This window comes from Malaclemys terrapin, chromosome 6 (assembly GCF_027887155.1).
Source record: "Malaclemys terrapin pileata isolate rMalTer1 chromosome 6, rMalTer1.hap1, whole genome shotgun sequence".
Lineage (NCBI taxonomy): Eukaryota > Metazoa > Chordata > Testudines > Emydidae > Malaclemys > Malaclemys terrapin.
This window is the reverse complement of record NC_071510.1, coordinates 14,251,609-14,273,120: the sequence shown is the minus strand read 5'-3', so window position 1 is coordinate 14,273,120 and position 21,512 is coordinate 14,251,609. Positions and strand designations below refer to the sequence as shown.

Sequence of the window (21,512 nt, the reverse complement as noted above, 5' to 3'; positions counted from 1 at the left end):
TTTCTAGAGGCTGGATTGGGGCCACTTTGAAAATGTGTCAGTTACATTGCAGTCTCACAGCAAATTTCCCATGGACAGCGCATACATTAGGGTGACTGCCAATGTACATATTTTTGCATCACAGCTAAATTGCTCATGTCTCATAGTTAAATATCATGTTGCTTTCTAAAATATGTAAACTGAGTGGACAGTTATGGTTTCTATACAAAGAGGTAGAGACCCAGCCTCTTCAGTCCAGTTGACTTATTTTAGATTAAGAAAAACCAGAAAGTAAGAGCTAATATAAAATCTCCATGAGACAGAAAGCAGAGTTTGTGTCTCACTTATTGAGATCATTCATCCAACCCAAAGGCCTGCGCTAACTAGGAGATTACTTAAATATTATGTGGACTACATGTAATGGAATCATAGCTACACCACAGCGAGAGGTTTTTTAACATTTACATCAGGGCTTAAAATTGCAGATTTGAAGTAACTCTGGCTAAAAAATGTGACCTGACAGCTCTGTATACGTTTTTTAAAGTTAAAAAAAAGTTTGAATGAAATAAAAATTGTTGTACTGAAATCTAATTTCCAGCCAGGTTCTCAGTGTCTAATTTTCAGCACGTCTCTTGGGGATGGGGCGAAGTTGGCCTCCACTGTCATGCTGATGTATGCCAAGATAATGACAACATGTCAATCCCAGTTATTCAGAGAGATTTTTTTAAAATGGTGGTTAAGTCCTTTCAGGAGAACTAATTATGGGCAAACCTTCGAAGTTTGGATTCAATCAGGATGAGCACAGAAATGTTCAAATGCCAGATCTTTAGCTGGTTTAAGTTGACACAGATCCATTTAACTCAATTAAGCAATGCTGATTTACACCAGTTGATGATCTGGCTCCTGTCAGATGTTTTTCCGAATCTTAGCTGAACTAGCCAAAGCAGAGATGGCCTTGACCCCAAATCCCCGAGATAAACACCACTGTTTTTTGGTAATTCCAGATCTGGAGCAGTCCTATCTCTAACCTCACCCTCTTTACTCAGCACAATTGGACTGAAAACTTTACTGCAGCCTCCCTCACAAATTATTTGCATTTCTGCTTCCACTCTGAGCCAAAAGTTTGTTTATTTTTTAAATCCAAATACTCATTCCAGAGTCACTTCTGGAATGAAAATGAGCCAAGGTTTCGCAGGCAGGGAAAGGTCTTATTCTTTTTCTGGACCGGTTCACCATCCCTTTTACAAAACTGCATGAGTTCTTAGGAGAGTCAATAGTCTCCACTATACAAGGACAATTCCTGGAAAGAAGAGTAGCTCTACGCAATGTTCAAGCTTCTGGATGCCCCGAGTTATCACGCTCCTGCCTCATTCAATCACAAAGTGCTAAAAAGGGCTGCAGCCCAAGGGTTAATGTCTGTAATTCGCTTGTGAATAATTATACTCACTGTTTAAAAAAGCTAAATCTGGGTCACGTAGACTCTTTCTAAAGCAAATATCAGGTCAGTGGGAGGGGGAGATCATGCATATGGGATGCTGAGTTCCCCTCAAGGATCTTTCTTTCAAACCTGCGCAGGCATCACTTGATCAGGGGCGGCTCTATGTATTTTGCCGCCCCAAGCACGGCAGTGAGGCAGCCTTTGGCGGCATGCCTACGGGAGGTCCGCTGGTAACGCGGATTCGGCGGCATGCCTGCGGAAGGTCCGCCGGTCCCGCGCCTTCGGCGTACCACCCACCAAATTGCCGCCGAAACCACGGGACCATGTGGTAACATAACCTCTACATAATAAAACTACACCTATTCTATCCAAATAAAAGCTATAATTACATTGTAGATTAAGTGTTCATGCACTGTGGTTATTAAAAAAATACATTTTAACCCCAAAAGGGCCATAATATTGATAGCCTTCAGGTTCAAGAATTGTGCGATAAATTCATGTATTGTAACAACTAATGGAAGTATAGTGAAGGAATTTTTCATTCAGTTTCATTCAATTCAATTCAATATTACAGTGTTGGTTACTATAAACTTATTGGCAGCCACCAAATAACATTCTTGTAAGTGGTTTTAGAAATTCTGATTAGCTGAATATAGAGGCAGTTAGATCTTGGAAGAAATGCTATATTAGTTGTAATACAGATCTTATTAGACATTATGGATATCATCCATAAAAATAGAAGACTCATTCTACTAAAGACTGACGAACTAACTTCTTCTTAGATGCAGCTGCTGCCTACAGGATATACCCACACAAACAAACAAAACCATTACATGATGTCAAAACATTCAATAGTTAATGTGAACAAAGTCAGATTTGTTTTGATCATCTTTTTGAACCCAAACTCTAGTTTAAGGGTCTTGTAAAACTTCAAATTCCACCAGGTTTAGCCACCCCTGCTTATGATGTTATATAAGTATGCGTCTGATGAATTGTGAAGCATGAAGTCAAAGGTATAATGAGACATCCTGCAGTATGTAAAAGAGGAAGGATTGTCTTGCGGCTAAGGGGTAAGCTTGGGGATGGTATTTTGTACTGTGCATCTAAAAGGAGCAGCACAGAACTTGCTGCCCAGGGGAGGGGGCTTTCAGTCCCAATCCTGGGCTGCTTTTGGGGCCTGAAGAGGCACCCCAGTGTGACTTACAGAATCATAGGACTGGAAGGCACCTCGAGAGGTAATAGAATCCAGTTGCCTGCATTCATGGCAGAACTAAATATTATCTAGACCATCCCAGACAAGTGTTTGTTTGACTTGCTCTTAAAAATCTCCAATAATGGAGATTCCACATTATGGCCGTCTCCCTTGGTGCCTGTATTAGGGGAATTCTCTCCCAGCCAGAGCTGGGATGTTTAAAGCCCCTTCTTACTCCACTCTGGCTGTCACTGTTACCTGGCATAAAGGGGCCAGAGAGGAGGGCCAGGATCTCACTCTAGGAGTCTGGAGATCCATCAATTGTTTCCTGCTCTGCACAGACATTCTATGGACAAGTCATAGATTATATTTGTGCCTCAAAAAGAAGAACAGGAGTACTTGTGGCACCTTAGAGACTAACAAATTTATTAGAGCATAAGCTTATATGCATCCGAAGAAGTGGGCTGTAGTCCACGAAAGCTTATGCTCTAATAAATTTGTTAGTCTCTAATGTGCCACAAGTACTCCTGTTCTTCTTTTTGCGGATACAGACTAACACGGCTGTTACTCTGAAATTTGTGCCTCAGTTCCCTCATCTACAAAACAGGGATAATATTTATCTAATAGTGGGAAGTGTCTGTAAAATATGTAGTGAAAGGCACCATGCTGGCATGCACTTACTAATTCTAACCCTCGTGAGATAGACTGCGTAATATACTGCCTCAAATCATAGTCAGCTCTCACATCCGGGCCCTCAGCCTGAGCCGTGGATAGAACAAGGGAAAAGTGAATGAACTGAGCATATTGTGAGGCATTTAGACAAGGACTGATTGCTCTCAACCACCTGTGAACTGCAAGGAATACTTGTGGAGAGTTACCGCTTTTATATATTTTTTCAGTGTGCTTAATTGTATGAGTTTATCCAGATACCTGTAGTATTCCAAACCTTATTAGGTAATCAAACATATCATTTTATACAGCATATTTAATAAACTATTATAACAACATCTCACAAAAATGAACCAAGCAAGTGCCATTATGATGGAGGCTCAAATTCTAGGATAAACATCCCAGCTTTTATACTTACAGGATCAACCCAGCTATTACAGTCAGAGGATTAACCCAGATCTTATAGTCAAAGGCTTTTCCAGAGCAAAGTTTGCTAATTTTAACAAAGTCCAAAGCAAAGTCCTTTTGCTCTGCACTGACATTAATGATCCGGAGGCACTTTTGAAGGTTTGTTTAAATCAGCCTGCAGTACTTTTGCGGCATGAACAAACATCCTCTATAGAATGGGTCGAAGCCCATTTCATTTATGACTAAACCACGTTTCTGTTGAGAGCCTCTGAAACTGAGAGGCTAGCGTACTTACCTACCTATGTGCCACAGCTGGGGGCTAGATTCATAGCTGGTATAAGTTGGCCTAGATGCGTGGGTTCCAATGGAGTCACACAAATCTCCACCAAGTGAAGGTCTGGCTCTGGGAGTTTAAAGGAGGATATGATGGCACCATGGCATTGAATCTTGAAGACTAACAGACAATTAGATTTTTTTCCCCCCTACAATACTTGACATGAGTCAGGCAGGCCAGATAACATTTTAGTTGGTGGCCTGCAGTTCCATCTAATTGACCACCACACTAAATGAAGGGGATACCCAGGAGTCTCCTGGCTTTCTCTGCTCCCACACAAACAAACAAAAGTACGGTATAACTCCTCCAACAGGATCCATGATCCAGGATGAACCTCTGCTACCGAAGCAGCATTTTATCTGCCTGTGCTTTGCTTCGGGAGCAACCAAGTCCTGATTTGTCAGGAGAGCATAAAACAAGCAGTCACCAGAAATCCTCAGGGTCAAAACACCTAGAAAACGGGCTAATCATGTGCCCTCGGATCCCCCCCACTCTCTAGGGTTTTCCTATCTGGGAATAAGATCGGTCTTGACCTAAGGTTTAAGGTCCCATAGCTTCTTCACAATCCTTCTAGGCAGGGCCTAGCAGTGGTAAGGACCATCTGTGGAATATCAGGCACAGAACCAGAATAGCTGGTTCTCCATCATCTCCTGCAAGAGGCCCCAGTTTAGAAGGCATGCTGGGGTCAGGAGTGGATGTGGTTGTGGTATTCCTACACCTCACCTCTTCTTTGGCAGAACAATGACCATAGAGACTGGTTCAATCAGATCACAAGCTAGGGCAGCTGTAACCTGTGCTGCTTGCTGCACCAGTACTGTATAAGGGAAGCATATTGTTCTTTCCCTTGGTCATTGTGCCAGGTTCAGCACTGGTGCAGAGATGGATTGGAGCCATAATCTCAACACAGGTACATTTCCTCAGTCCCAAATGCAAAGATATTTCATGTAACCATATATTGTCTTAATTTTGACCTCCCCGACTTTCCTTTGACGGTTACTGTTACTAGTCTTGGTCCACTCATGAGTCAAATAATAAAGGGAATAACATATGTAATTATCCCATGCATCATTTGGGGAATATGTGCAATGGTCCAGATCCTCAGCTGGTGTAAATCAGCGTGGCATCACCGATGTCAATATAGCAACACCACTTTACACCGGCGGAGTATCTGACCCAATAACACTACCTTATACAGTGTTACTTCCTCCAAGGATGATGATATTCTGATACCTAACTACATACACACAACAAAAAGACAGTGGAAAAAATGAGGTCATCTGAAACCAGCTTTCCAAACACACTAATTGATAGGATTTCATGGGAAGCCCAAATGGGTGTGCTTGGAATCAGTTAACGTGGCAAAGAAGATACCCAGCTTACAATAAGAAAGCATCCGAGATGCATGTAATCTTCCCAGCCAGAGTGTGATCCTGTATACCCTGTCGCATTAACTTGTGGTAGCCAGAAGTAATTCTCTCTCTGGGATCTAATGGCAGCCTGAACAAAATGGCAACTCCTGTTGCCCCATAGGAATGCAATCATGTTATCTCCTGATAATGCAAGAGACAACGTGTGTCACCACTAGGTTTGTGGTGACAGTGATGGAGCATTTGCCTAGGCTGCAATCAATGACTTAGACTTAAATTCATTATGTCTAAAACCCACAGCACAGTTTACAGAATATTATGATGGAGACTTAGAGATATATGAAAAGAATCCTGTCTGTAGCACAAGTTGAGGTCTGCTCTTTGAGCATGTGTGTGTACAGAATGTATTACACACACACACACACACACAGTACTCCATATACTGTGTGTGTGTGTATTACACCCCCGCATATATATTGTGTATGTGTGTTATATATCATGCATACACACAGTATAGTATAGTCATTTTAAAATAAACTCTAGCATGCTTGATGCAAGGACAGATCAAAAGCCAAATCCCCCTTGTTTTATTCAGATGAATAATCCCATTGAATTCCATAGGATCCCTTGACTGAGTTAGTCCAGCAAGATTTGGCCCCAAATATAGAGTTTTCTTTTCATCATTGGATACAAAAGCATTGTGTGTGTGTGTGTGTGTCTGTCTGTCTGTCTTTCCCCCTCTTTCTTACATGCATACAGGTATAAAGGCAATCTTTTCTACTTGCAGCAAAAATAAAAATAATTGGGCTGATTTTCAATTGGGCTGCAGCTCTCATGGACTTCAATGGAAACTGGGATTGCTCAGTGCATTGGAAAAAAACAGGCCATATTTTAATATATATAGTATATGTAAAAATTAGATGCACATGTGTACACACCCTTTCTGCAGAGACGTATGTATAAGATTTACACTGCTATGTATGCTTTATAATTGCACATGGCAATTAAACCTTTACACACACACACACGCGCGCGCACATACACACACACACACACTCAAAAGCTAATGCTTCGATGCTAGAGTGACCGACACTATTAAAATCCAAGCCAGCTATGTAGACAGCAAGACCTCTTTTAATCCATGCAGTGCACACCCATATCGACAGCGATTGGCATCTTATCATTTTGTATAATAAATAACAGCATTTAATAATAATACACATGCACACCCTTCTGCCTCTCTGCTACCTACGCCATTTCAGTAACAATGTCCTGTATATGAGAAAGACACAGGATGAGGAACAGGCAGGACATGATTAGCTGAAAGAGATAGGCTCCGGCAGTGAAAGCTGCTGCATGTCGGAGCAGGTTCTTCCCAGCTTCCAGACGTGTGATCTGCATGTCTAATAATGAACAGATTTAGTCAATCCATCATTTCTGGCATCAGTCCCTTACCTTGAAATGCTGTAGTTGAAGTATCTGGTCCTCAAGCTGTTGTCTCTTGCCTTCTATTTCTGTCTGTCTTTTCCGTTTTTCCTTGGGAAAATAAAGAGAGAGCACGTCAGAGCGATGGGTGCCTTAAGGACTGCGGATTCTTAAAAGAGAATTTAAGCAGCCAAGCACATCTGTACAGATGTCACCAATGCCATCCACACAGACATTTCACCTGCTTCTCCGGCTGTGGGTATGCAAACGGCAGCATCCTTGCAACATGTCAGCTAAGGACTAGCTACTTGTTCACTGAGCAGGAGAAATTCTCCTCACTCACATTCAGTCATAGGAACAGCAACTGAGTACACAGTCCTGGAGAGGGAAAAAACCCGGGCATACTAGCTAACAATGGAGTTACCCTTGTGTGTATTATTCTACAAGGTCAAAATTAAGGCTTGCTTGGTGCAAAGAACGACAATAACCCTGTAAAGAAAGCGTGTGATTGCATAACTGATAAAAGAGGGATAATACTAAGATTACAGACCGCATCCTTCTCCCATTGAAGTCCGTGATAAGACTCCACCTGAGTTCAATGGGAACAGCTTCTCTTCAAAGCACTGTATTAACCCACCAGCCAGCTTCAGTGCTGAGTCATTTAAAACACAAATGAAAAATATGTACTTTAAGCAATTGACCCTTCTTGGCAATCTTGGCAGAGAAAGCCTAGGACTGAGTTGACCAAACCATTTTCTCTCCCTTAAAAGGGTTCCATGACAGCAGAATTAGTCCAATCGTGAGTGGCTGTGACTGCTTTGCAAAATCTCACTCACCGAGACCCTGGCGCTTTAGCAGGTCTATAGGTGCAACATCCACTTCAGCAGGCAGTGGATTCTTCCTCCCCCCTGCAGCAAGGGAATACTGGCCTCCTCTTCTCAATCCCTTGCTGTTGCGAGGCAGCCACTGATAGCCTCTTCCAGCTTTCCCTCACACCATCAATTGAAGCAGGCTATTGGCCATTTCTTCTGCCCCTCCCTCCACCTGGGTGGCTTCAAAGCAGTTCCCTCTTCGCAAATAGGTTGGGCAATGGGGAAATTGTGAGGAGATGGATGCAGAAAGACACAAATGCCCAAAAATCAATTTTTACTGGGTCTGTTTTTCACATCCCTCCACCCGTGAAGCCATATGTTTTAGTTACCATGAGCCCAACTCTACAAACCTTAAAGGAAGCCACTAAAAACTTCTAAAAGTGACCTCAAGTAGTTTTGCTATACCAAAAAAGTCACAATTTTGTATCTTGGGGCTTTGCAGTGACAGACACCGGTTCTGGGTGTCCCACTGAGATCCTGGGAATTCTCCTTTTTCCAGTGGTTTACACCTCTCAACCCTGCAGATATGTAGACAAAAGATGTCATTTATCTGGGACTGAATCTTGCCCATCCTGGACATTCGACAGGGGTAATTTTGAGGAAAATGTCCATGTTTATAGGGTGGAGGAGAAAACATTTTTGTAACAGGTTGATTTAAAAAAAATTGAAGCTGCCTGGAACCGCTCAGGGGTTTCAGATGTTAAAACAAACCATGAGAGAGCTGGATTAATGAACAGAGGACAGATAAGGTGGTCAAACAATTATGAACAATTGTTTGAACAATAATAAGTGACTTTGTAATTTGTTACATAGATATCTCCTTTACGTATTTAGTAAATTATATACTTACACAGACACACATTTAACTAAAATATATAAGTATATTATGGCCGGTCAAAATTTTTCTAAATTTTTTTGATGGAAAACTAGGTTTTTACTAAATGAAATTTCTTGAAAAGTGCCTGCTTTCTGCAGAAAATTTAATTTTTTAATCAAAAAAATCAAACACCTAATCGAAATACTTCGTTTTATGGGATATCTTGCTATGGTGCTTCATGAGAATTGTAGTTCATTTTCTTTCCAACCCCATTCTTCTCTATGATCTGGGCACCCCAGTTAGACTGTATCTCTCAAGGTGCACCATGGCCTGGGATTCCCATGATGCAACTGCCTCCCTTCACAATGGAAAGTAAGGTGCATCATGGGAGATGTAGCCCCACCCGGGAGTCCAGCGTACAATGAGATCTGGAGCATGTGGCACCCAAACTAAAACTCCCATGAGGTACAGCAATGGGATATCCAAATTGTAATATTTCTGATTTTTCACTGAAAAGTAAAAATTTTCCACAGTAAAGAAGCCCATTTTCTGACCAGTTGTAGAGCATATACATATTTATCTGCATTATCTATAACATATAATGAAAGAGAGAGGATCTGATTCCTATGTACACTGGTCTGGCAATGTAAAGGAGCCTTCAAGTGAGTGTAAATAAAACTTACACCCACCATAAGGCTCCTTTATTTTGCCAGCACAATGTAAAAGAGTCTTAGTGTAAATTAGAGTAGGAATAAAGGGAGGTAATTAGGGGAGCGGAAATTTCCAGAAAACTGAGTAGCTGACTGGAGACTTTCCTGACAATGAGATTTGTCAGGCCGTGGCACAGTCTTCCAAGAGAAGAGGTGAAAACCCCACTATTTGGCACTTTTGAAGCAGTTGCTCAAAGTACTAGAAATAGGGTTGCCAACCTTCTAATTGCACAAAACTCTAGCCCCACCCCTTCCCCAAGGCCACGCCCCCTGCCCTGCCCCCGCACCCTGCCCCCCATTACTACATTCCCTCGGTGGATCGCTCTCCCCCACCCTCACTCACCACATAACATGGGCTAGGGCAGGGGGTTGGGGTGAGGGCTCTAACTGGGGGTGCAGTCTCTGGGGTGGGGCCAGAAATGAGGGGTTCAGGGTGTGGGAGAGGGCTCTGGGCTGGGACAGGGGATTGGGGTGCAGGAGGGGGTTAGGGCTCCGACTGGGGGTGTGGACTCTGGGATGGGGCCAGGGATGAGGGGCTTGGGGTGGGGGAGAGGGGTTTAGGGTGTGGGAGGGGGCTCTGGGCTGGGGGCTCCGTCTGGGCGTGCAGGCTCTGGGGTGGGGCTGGGAATGAGGAGTTCAGGGTGCGGGAGGTTCAGGGTGCAGGTTGAGGCAGGCAGTTGGGATGTGGGAGGGTGTGTGGGTTCTGGGGTGGGGCTGGGGATGAGGGGTTTGGGGTGCAGGAGGGGGCGTCAGGCTGGGGCAGAAGAGTTCAGGGTGTGTGGGGGGCTCTGGGCTGGGGTACAGGGTGCAGGCTCTGGGGTGGAGCCAGGGATGAGGCGTTTGGGGTGCAGGAGGGGGCTTTGGGTTAGGGGGGCTCAGGGCTGGGGCAGGAGGTTGGCGCTCAGGGTTGGGGCGTGCATTTACCTCCAGTGGCTCCCAGTCAGTGGCGCTGCGGGGGGGGGCTTAGGCAGGCTTCCTGCCTGTCCTGGCTCCATGCTGCACCCCAGAACAGCCAGCAGGTCCGACTCCTAGGTGGAGGTGCAGCAGGTGGCTCTGCGCGCTGCTCTTGCCCGCAGGCACAACCCCTGCAGCTCCCTTTGGCCCCGGTTCCTGGCCAACGGAAGTGCGGAGCCGGTGCTTGGGGTGCCGGGGGCTGTGCGCAGAGCCCTGTGGCCCCCCTGCTTAGGAGACGTACCTTCTGGCCGCTTCCAGGGTGCAGCACGGAGCCACGACAGGCAGGGACTAGCCTGCTTTAGCTCCGCAGCACTGCAGAGTGGACTTTTAACAGCCCGGTCGGTGGTGCTCACTGGAGCCGCCATGGTCCCTTTTTGACCAGGTGTTCTGGTTGAAAACCAGACACCTGGTCACCCTAACTAGAAGACATATAATACATACGGAACAATCCCATATTGGCAAAGAAATGGACTCAGTGGTCTTTTCCATCTCTAATTTCTGTGATAATTACATGCAAAAAATATGTGCTTACATAGTGCAGGCTCCTATGTGTACACATTTTAATTTCATGCATTTTAAATGTTGCACATATAAAATCTGCACTGAGTAATTTTGCAACTACCTGAACTGTGGCATGCAAATGCCCATTTGTGTCTGCAAATGGGTGTGCACAGAAAATGTGTGCATGCACTTTTTTTGGGGGGGAAAATGGCCCTTTATATAAAGTGATATCCACTGGAGATTCCCCCCCCCCTCCTTTTTGCATTTTTTAACAGAACAGGAAAATGCATGGCTCAGGGGTTACATAAAGAACAACATTCTTCATGGTCGCTTCTTGCAATTTTGGGCACTGGGGAAATAATATTGTTGCTTTACAGAGCAAGGGACTCATCAGATCCCATCCTGTATTCTCCTGTCTTATGTTTTCTTTGCTAAAAGAGCCTGTTTGTCTATTTAAGAGAAGAGATTAAAATGATTAGAGCTGCCTCTGTTAATGGCAACAATATTCTAATAATAAGGATAATTCCCCCTGTTCTTGTCAAGTAAGTTTTTCCTGTTCTGATTTTATTTGAATTGTGTGGGAGTTTGAATCCTGTTGTCCTGAAGCACCATGGGCTAATCTGAACTACACCTCTACCTCGATATAACGCGACCCGATATAACATGAATTTGGATATAACGCGGTAAAGCAGTGCTCCGGGGCGGGGGGGGGGGGGAAAGGGGCCTGCACACTCCGGTGGATCAAAGCAAGGTCGATATAACGCGGTTTCACCTATAATGCGGTAAAATTTTTTGGCTCCCGAGGACAGCGTTATATCGAGGTAGAGGTGTACCTACTTCCTAACACTTAATTGACCTATTTTTTTACTCATTGAAAAGAAAGCACTTAATAAAATATGATATAAATCACCAAGGTATTTTCATTGGCTGGTTGTGTCATGCCTTATAATGGATATGACAGGAGAGCCTAATAAAACATAGATTAAAAATGTCTTTTTTTTTTGTTAAGAAAGCAAAGCACTTAGTGTATTTTCCCCTCAAGCAACAATAGAACCTGCACTAAAATACTTGATCTACTTACTAACTCGTGGGCATCTGTGGAATTAAATCACAATATTAATCATGTTTCCACTTGCCCAGTTTTCAGTCAGCCGGACTGCATCTCTCCTTCACTTGGTCTTTCACTACGGACCTAGGCTATTGGGTGAGGTATCTGTGTTAAAAATATTTTTCTTCTTAAGACTATATGGCTCAGGGGGATTGGTAATTGGATATAGGAGAGTGTCACCTTTAGGTCACTACTTCAAATCCAGCCCAGATTGCTCACAGTCAATGAAAGCTGTTACCCTAGCATAACTATTCAGTGGCCCATGTGAAATGAATTTTGTGATATCAGTCCAGTTCCTAGTGGTGAGCAGGGTTGCACAACATAAAACCCACCACTAGAGTATATTGCCTTGTCATATCATGTACTTCAGTGATATGTTTCAGAGTAGCAGCCGTGTTAGTCTGCATCCGCAAAAAGAACAGGAGTACTTGTGGCACCTTAGAGACTAACAAATTTATTTGGGCATAAGCTTTCGTGGGCTACAGCCCACTTCATCGGATATGCATCCGATGAAGTGGGCTGTAGCCCACGAAAGCTTATGTCCAAATAAATTCGTTAGTCTCTAAGGTGCCACAAGTACTCCTGTTCTTCTTTCAGTGATATGGTTAATAGTAAATCATAAAACACTTATAATAAATTTGATCACAAGAGAATGATATTTAACCATTTTCATTGATGTACATTTTATAAATGCAATATTCTGTAGTAGTAATTGTAGTTAGTATGGTGGAGCCCAGTTCTAACAAAATGCAGAACAGTGAAGTAAAATGAAACTCTCTAATGGCGGGAATACATCAGCAATGCACAGACTGCAACTCTGGTTATAAGAAGTTATTCAATCACATGTCCGCATACTACAAATATTACTATCAAGCACCGGACTCACTGCTGTGTTCTGCACCTGGTGCTAGTCACATACAGTGAGCAATATGTTCAGTAGAAAGTCTTTTCAGGATTGGCCGTGTACTGAAGCTTTTAGGTGAAGTCTTGGCTTCACTGAAGTAAGTTCAGCATTCACTTAGATGCTTTCCTGAATTAGAGCCTGTAAGAAAGTGTTCTACATTATGTTTCCCTGAATATAAAATACCTTTTTCAACTAGGCCTATTATTTTAACAGATACTAATTTACTAAGGTTCTTGGTAACAAGAAAATAAAACACATGCTTTAAATAGGTTTATCCCAGGCAATTTTGTTTAAATGGACGTCTAATTTTTATTCCATAACAAGTAAATACTATATTATTATTTCAGACAATAGAGTTAACGCTAATATCTTTTTTGATGGGAGTACAAGTTTAGTTGATAAAGGTAATAATGCTGATGTAATATACTTAGGCTTCTATAAGGGTTTGATTTAGTACCACATAACATTTTGATTAAAAAAACCCTAAAACAATATAAAATTAACATGACACATATTACATGGATTAAAAATGGGCTAACAGATGGGTCTCAAAATGTAATCAAGCTGGTGTGTTTCCAGTGATGTCCTAAAGGGGTCAATTCTTGGCCCCGTGCTATTTAACGTTTGTATCTATGACCTGGAAGAAAACATAAAATCATCACTGATAAAGTTTGGAGATGACACAAAAATTGGGGGAGTGGTAAATAATGAAGAGGACAGGTCACTGATTCAGAGCAATCTGGATCGGTTGGTAAACTGTGTGCAAGCAAACAATATGTGCTTTAATATGGCTAAATGTAAATGTATACACATGTGAAAAAGAATGCAGGCCATACTTACAAGATGGAGAATTCTATCCTAGAAAATAGTGACAGAAAGATTTTGGGGTTGTAGTGGATAATTAGTTGACTGTGAGCGCCCAGTGTGATAATGTGGCCAAAACAGCTAACGTGATACTGGGATTCATAAACAGGGGAATCTTGAGTAGGGGTAGAGAGGTTATTTTACCCCTATATGTGGTACTGGTGAGACAGCTGCTGGAATACTGTGTCCAGTTCTGGAGTCCACAATTCAAGAAGGATACTGAAAAACTGGAGAGGGTTCAGAGAAGAGCCAGGAGAAAGATTAAAGGATTAGAAAACCTGCCTTATAGTGATAAACTCAAGGAGCTCAATCTATTTAGTTTAACAAAGAGAAGCTTATGGGGTGACTTGATTACAGGCTATAAGTATCTACATGGGAACAAATATTTAATAATGGGCTCTTCAATCTAACAGAGAAAGGTATAACACAATCTAATGGCTAGAAACTGAAGCTAGACAAATTCAGAGTGGAAATAATGTGTAAATTCTGAATGGTGAGAGTAATTAACCATTGGAACAATTTACCAAGGGTCATGGTGGATTCTCCATCACTGACAACTTTTAAACCAAGATTTGTTGTTTTTCTAAAAGATCTGCTCTAGGAATTATTTTGGTGAATTTTAATGGCCTGTGTTATACAGGAGGGCAGACTAGATGATCATGATGGTCCCTTCTGGCCAGGGCCGGCTCTACTGTTTTTGCTGCCCCAAGCAGCGCGCCGAATTGCCGCCGCGGACGGCAGGGGCAGTCCGTGTGCCGTTAGGGCGGCACGCGCGTTTCCGCGGCAGCTTCTGTCTTCAGCCGGAACACAGAAGCTGCCGAATTGCTGCTGAACATAGAAGCTGCCGCCGAATTGCCGCCGCCGTGGAAACGCGCGTGCCGCCCTAAGGGCACACAGACTGCCCCCGCCATCTGTAGCAGCAATTTGGTGCGCTGCTTTGGGCGGCAAAACCACACAGAATGCTGCCCCTTGCAGATTGCCGCCCCAAGCACCTGCTTAGAATGCTGGTGCCTGGAGCCGGCCCTGCTTCTGGCCTTGGCATCTATAAATTACCTGGCATAAATAACCCCCTTGCACTATTCCTGATAATGGTAGATTCTCCTTTCTGGACTGGAATGCTCAGAGACCAAAGCCTCGTGCATTGCTGGATGGAAATATGGTAGCTGACGAAGCATTTAGTTGTGTACAATGTTTCTGGCAAATGGTGATCACACTGGAACACACTTCACCAATTACTGGAATTCCCCAATCAGTGGCAGGATTGGCAGCATCTGAATCAAGCAATTTTTCTATGATTGTTTCAAACTATGATTCTTGGGGACCACAGGCAGCATACCGGCTGCATGAAAACCAAAAGGGCAGACTTTAAGTAAGCAAGCTTGTTCAAAGGATTTGCATCAAAATTATGAAAACCCCTGGCTTTGATGTGAAACCTGGTGAAACTTGGTGGGTTTTGAGGAGTTTTGCTCGGAAACTACCCAAAACTCCAAGTGAAACTTGTGTGAACATGTGGTTCCACACGAATTGGAACTGAAGGAAATGTTCACATAAACTCCAAGCAAAGCAAAACTGCTAGGTTTTGCACACCAGTGATATTTTCCTACCCCAGCCAGCAGAGAAACATGAAGGGTGGAAAAAGCCCTGAAAAGTAGTCAGTTACAGACCCCAGTGTGGCATAGCGCCATCTTGTGGGTGCTGTATGTAGCTTTAAGAAGTGCAGAGTTAACAAGAAATAGGCTTGAGAGAGAGATGAAGAAAATACAGACACTCAGTCCAGTTACATTGTGGATATGATAGTTAAACAAAAGCATTTCCCTGAAAGCTCAGACTCTCTGCTTCTTGAAGAATACAACCCCCAGCAAGAGGTAGACTCCCCTAAATAAGATCTAGGCCTAAACCAAAACTCTGGATCTAAACAGGTCCTGAATATTTGGGAACACTCAAATCTCGAATCAGATTCCAGGTTTGGATCCCTATCTCTACCCAAAATAATGAGACAAATGGCAAAGTTAGGGTGCTCATTTACTTCTTCACATCTACAAATCAGGTGTTAGAAAAAAGCAGCAGCTTGAATAGCGGGGTCACTCTTGTTGCCTCTGTATTTTGAAATCTGCTTCTTGAGAATGAGATTTAGGCCAAAATGTTCAACTTGAATGCAAGACGTCAGGTACCTAAATAAAAATGGCCTGATTGTTCAGAGGTGCTGAGCACGGCTAGCTCCCACTGCTTCAGCAGGGGGCCTGGGCGCTCAGCTCTTCTAAAAATCAAGGCACTTTTACTTAGGTGCCTATATATGGCTTGAGATCACTAAATCTAAGCCCTCAAATATGAACACATTGGCTTTCATGCCTGCTTATGATCTCAGTGTAACCCCACAGTAAATCCACTAATGTCACTGGAGTCACTCTGGAATTGCCTGGCTATAGAAGAGAGCAGTGTAGGCCACCAGTTTTTAGGCTCAAAGGCATTCAGTTCACTGTGCCACATAGTGGAGTGTACCAACGTAGTCTAGATTGATCAGTTAGACTCAGACCTGAATAAAGGCACCCCGTCACAATGCCGTCCCTGCCCCGTCATTATCTCAGGCTGGGGCAGCAAGTTACAACAGCCCCTTGAAAAGTTTTCAACGTATTTCTCTCCTCACACCTGGCCAGCTCTGCATGACTCCATCCATTTCCTGCTCCCTTCAACCGCTCCATGCCTGTTTGCTCACAGAGGGAAATATTCAGATTGCAGGGTGTGGGTTCTACACCATGCCTGGAACCCCCAGCGCTGGTAGGTTTTACTAGGCAGAGCTGTGGCGGGTCGGAGCCTCATTCCCCCCCCCCCCCCTTATTCCACGCCTAAGCCATGTAAAACAAAGGTGAAATCTAGACCACAGAACTAAGCCTGTGTACGCTGCTCCCACTGACTTCAATGGGAAATTGTGCGCCTGAATCCAATGACAAAATGTGGCCCATAATCAGGGGGATGAAGAAGGTGCAAAAATGTTGTGGTGAGTAGGTGGGAATCACACCACAGCTAACTGGCAGTATGATGCTCCAAGTATTAGTAAGTCTCCGGGCATAGATTTCCCATTGCTTCATCACTGCACTATTCTAACGAGTTAAGGAGGAGCAGGTGGAAGGGGGAGGAACTGACTGTTGTGTTAATTGGAAATAAATGCACAAAAAATGGCACAAGCAAAAGAAAATTACAATGCATGGCATTTTGCTGACAAGTACAGAAAATAACTGCAGAGAGATATGATCAAACAGCCATGTACGTTTCTTCAGCAAGGCATTATTTTCTCTACCAAGCACAGTTGGTGGTTATTATTCCCTGTATATTTAAGCCAGGCCGATTTTAGAGTAGCAAAAAAGGATTCTGACAGTTGAATTTTTTTTCTGGTTCAGGGGCATTCGGCACTTTGGGAGGAAGAGACCATCTGTGATGGTGCTAATGACTGCAACCTGCACTTACCACAATCCCAGAGAAACCACCCTTCATGGAAACTAATGCTCTGTTACAAGTTAAAACCTCTCTGATTTTTCCTCCCTCAGCTAGGCACTTTGAAGAACAGAGTCTTCATTGTGGTGACTTCACCAGTTATTTTACAGTGAAATAAAATCTGTAGAGTTTTTTTTTTCTTTTGCTCCTACGCTCAGTGCTAGCATTTCACTGGGAAAAAAAAAAATACAGGCAACCAAGCTTAATTTTTTTAAAGTGACTGGTTCTCTCATTCTCTTTCATTCCCACATGGCCGATCCTTTTATTTTCCCATTGTGTTTCAGGCGGGGGGAAACTATAATGACAAGCAACTATCTCTACTAGTTACAACAATGCAGCCTAGTACTGGATGCTCCTTGTAAACTGTGACTCAAAGCGTCTTCTGCAATTGTAAACAGAATACAATAGAAATTACAGCACTGAGGCGGTGGGGGAGGGGAGAATTGAAGATGTGCCATTAGCAGAGTAGAATAAACATTCCTCAATGGCTGGTGGCAAGATGCCTGCTGCTACTTTGGAATAATCAAGGCGCACTTACAAAAGTAAACGCATGTTCCCTGCTGTAAATACAAGAACATGCATCTCAACACATTGCCAAGTACATCAGACTGTGTCACATGATATGCCCACACAGGACTGCACTTGGTGCAAATCTCATTGCTATGAGTAGCCCATATAATGCCTACAATCGCAAGTTAGGGGTTCGTTCTGGTCTCCTGCTTCCATCAGCATGTAATTGGAGATACCTCAGAACAAGGTGAAAACAAGTTTCCAGCCTGCTCCAAACAGGGCATATACACGCTACTTAGAGTCAGTCCATCGTTGCCGCTCTCCTCGGGGTTTGAGTTTATTTGTAATTCAATCAACAATGTCAAAACAAAAACAGCTTGGGCTTTTCCACCTAGCCTTGCTCTTCTTAGCGTTTTCCTGCAGCTTTCCACCTCTGTCCTGGACCTCAGCTCACTGCCTGGAGAGACACTCCAGCCTCACGTGCACCAGTACTTTGGTTGGCTCCTGCGAGCCTATGTCAGCAGTACTTACTCCATCTTATACGGTGTGGCAGCACCTGATCTTAGGGAGGCTCATCACCCTACGTACTGAATTCCTATGCAGGGTCCTAGAAACTACCACCCCGTTACGCCCTTATAAACCACTTACCTCCAGATAGGCTTTGAGAACAAAATTCAGATTTGGATCTGGATTTCAAACACCTGAAAGTTGGGTGTTTGGGATCTGGGTCCAGCCCCCACATCCAACCAAAGAGGACATTGTGGCTACTCTCCCTGTGGTGGCCTTGGAGTAGGAGGGAACAATGCAGGGAGCCCCTATCCCTAAACTACCTGCAGGAAACAGCTACAATAAAGATACAGATGCCTATTCTTCCTGGGTCAAGCTGTATTATTACTGTTCTTTATTAGTGTTACATTTAATGCCTAGAGGCCCCACCAGAGAAAAGACCCCATCGTGATAGGTGCTGTACAAACACAGGGAGAGACAGTCCCTGCCCTGAACAGCTTATGCTCCAAACAGACAATGAGTGAGAGAAAAGCAGGTGTAATTCCACAGGTGAGGTGGGTCTGCAGAGCACAAGAGTGGAGCACCAGTAGTGCGCCAAGCAGTGGTCAGCATCACAGATGGGATGTGCCTGGGCAGCGTGGGGCATAGTCATAGGAGTTCACACTACATCTGTGGGACAGGAGTAGCAACCAACTTTTATGCAACCCATCTAAATGAGAGGTGTTACTTTCATTGGCCCTATCCCCACCCCTTTCCACAGTCCACAGCTATTTCCTTGAGTGATGGGAGGTAAAATAAAAATTAAATAAATAAAGATATCCTATCTCCTAGACCTGGAAGGGACCCCCAGCCCCTGCCTTCACTAGCAGGACCATGTACAGATTTTGCCATAGCTCCCTAAGTGATTGAACTCACAACCCTGGGTTTAGAAGGCCAATGCTCAAACCACCAAGCTATCTCTCCCCTGAGGAGAAAATGGAGACAACAAGTAATATAGCTTCTGCTGAAGTGTCTCATCCCCCTCTTGCTGAATTGGGACATTGGCTTGGAGGGATGGCGCTCCCTTTTGGAGCCACACCAGCCAGCCAGCTGCTGTACACAGGACATGCCTGAGTATGTTGCTCTTGGGCATGGAATAGACTCATTCCCTAGAGACAGACTCCAGCAAGGGAGAAACTAGGGATGTCTGGGAAACTCCAGACAGCCTGAAAACCACAAAAGAATGGTGTCTCTGATCTACAGAACAGGTTCCTATGAAGAAGCAATACTGATTCACCCAGAGAGAGCAGTATCTTGAGGGCAAGGCAGAGCAGTACCCTAAGGCCAGAAATATGTGTCTGCATTTAGTGTGTTCCGGAATCCCATTTCTCCAGCAGGGAGCACAGAGCACAGTGCCAGAACATAAGAGCGGCCATACTGGGTCAGACCAAAAGGTCCATCTAGCCCAGTATTCTGTCTTCCGATAGTGGTCAATGCCAGGTGCCCGAGAGGGAATGATCAGAACAGGGAATCATCAAGTGATCTATCCCCTGTCGCCTATTCCCAGCCTCTGGCAAACAGAGGCTACGGACACCATCCCTGCCCATCCTGGCTAATAGCCACTGATGGACATATCCTCCATGAACTTATCTAGTTCTTTCCTGAACCCTGTTATAGTCTTGGCCTTCACAACATCTTCTGGCAAGGAGTTCCACAGGTTGACTGTGCGTTGTGTGAAAAAATACTTCCTTTTGTTTGTTTTAAACCTGCTGCCTATTAATTTCATTTGGTGATCCCTAATTTGTGTGTTTTAAGAAGGAGTAACACTTCCTTATTTACTTTTTCCACACCAGTCATGATTTTATAGACCTCTATCATATCCCTCCTTAGTTGCCTCTTTTCCAAACTGAAAAGTCCCAGTCTTATTAATCTCTCCTCATCTGGAAGCCATTCTATACCCCTAATCATTTTTGTTACCCTTTTCTGAACCTTTTCCAATTCCAATATATCTTTTTTGAGATGGGACAACCACATCTGCATGCAGCATTCAAGATGTGGGCGTACCATGGATTTATATAGAGGAAATATGATATTTTCTGTCTTATTATCTATCCCTTTCTTAATGATTCCCAACATTCTATTCACTTTTTTTTACTGACGCTGCACACTGAGTGGATGTTTTCAGAGAACTATTCACAATGACACCAAGATCCTTTTCTTGAGTGGAAATAGCTAATTTAGACCTCATCATTTTATATGTACAGTTTGGATTATGTTTTCCCATGTGTATTACTTTGCATTTATCAACATTGAATTTCATCTGCCATTTTGTTGCCCAGTCACCCAGCTTTGTGAGATCCTTTTGTAACTCTCTGCAGTCTGCTTGGGACTTAACTATCTTGAGTAGTTTTGTATCATCTGCAAATTTTGCCACGTCACTATTTACCCCTTTTTCCACAGAATCATAGAAGATCAGGGATGGAAGTGACCTCAGGAGGTCATCTAGTCCAACCCCCTGCTCAAAGCAGGACCAACCCCAACTAAATCATCCCAGCCAGGGCTTTGTCAATCCAGGCCTTAAAAACCTCTAAAGATGGAGATTCCACCACCTCCCTAGGGAACCCATTCCAGTGCTTCAACACCCTCCTAGTGAAATAATTTTTCCTAATATCCAACCTAGACCTCCCCCACTGCAACTTGAGACCATTGCTCCTTATTCTGTCATCTGCCAGCACCGAGTACAGCCTAGCTCCATCCTCTTTGGAACCCCCCTTCAGGTAGTTGAAGGCTGCTATCAAATCCCTCCTTGCTCTTCTCTTCTGCAGACTAAGTAAGCCCAGTTCCCTCAGCTTCTCCTCATAAATCATGGGCCCCAGCCCCCTAATCATTTTCGTTGCCCTCCGCTGGACTCTCTCCAATTTGTCCACATACTTTCTGTAATGGGCGTCCCAAAACTGGATGCAATACTCCAGATGTGGCCTCACAGTGCCGAATAGAGGGGAATAATCACTTCCCTCGATCTGCTGGCAATGCTCCTACTAATGAAGCCCAATATGCTGTTAGCCTTCTTGGCAACAAGGGCACACTGTTGACTCATATGCAGCTTCTCATCCACTGTAATCCCCAGGTCCTTTTCTGAGGAACTGCCGCTTAGCCAGTCAGTCCCCAGCCTGTAGCAGCGCATGGGATTCTTCTGTCCTAAGTGTAGTACTCTGCACTTCCAGATAATTTATGAATATGTTGAATAGGACTGGTCCCAGTACAGACCCCTGGGGGACACTACTATTTACCTCTCTCCATTCTGAAAACTGACCACCTTTGTTTCCTATCTTTTAACCAGTTACCAGTTAATGAGAGGACCTTCCCTCTTATCCCAAGACAGCTTACTTTGCTTAAGATCCTTTGGTGAGGGACCTTGTCAAAGCTTTCTGAAAATCTAAGTACACTATATCCATTGGATTCCCCCTTGTCCACATGCTTTTTGA

The 21,512-nt window shown here is 43.8% G+C and overlaps 1 protein-coding gene across 4 annotated transcripts in view; it reads right to left on the bottom strand.

Moving 5' to 3' along the window:
- Window positions 1-21,512, bottom strand: part of PALM2AKAP2 (PALM2 and AKAP2 fusion) — a 391,958-nt gene that overhangs the window by 314,166 nt on the left and 56,280 nt on the right. For all 4 annotated transcript variants that reach the window (XM_054032673.1, XM_054032675.1, XM_054032674.1 and 1 more), the window contains exon 2: window positions 6,843-6,923. In XM_054032673.1, coding sequence (XP_053888648.1) covers window positions 6,843-6,923 — 81 coding nt within the window. The remainder of the gene's footprint in view (window positions 1-6,842; window positions 6,924-21,512) is intronic.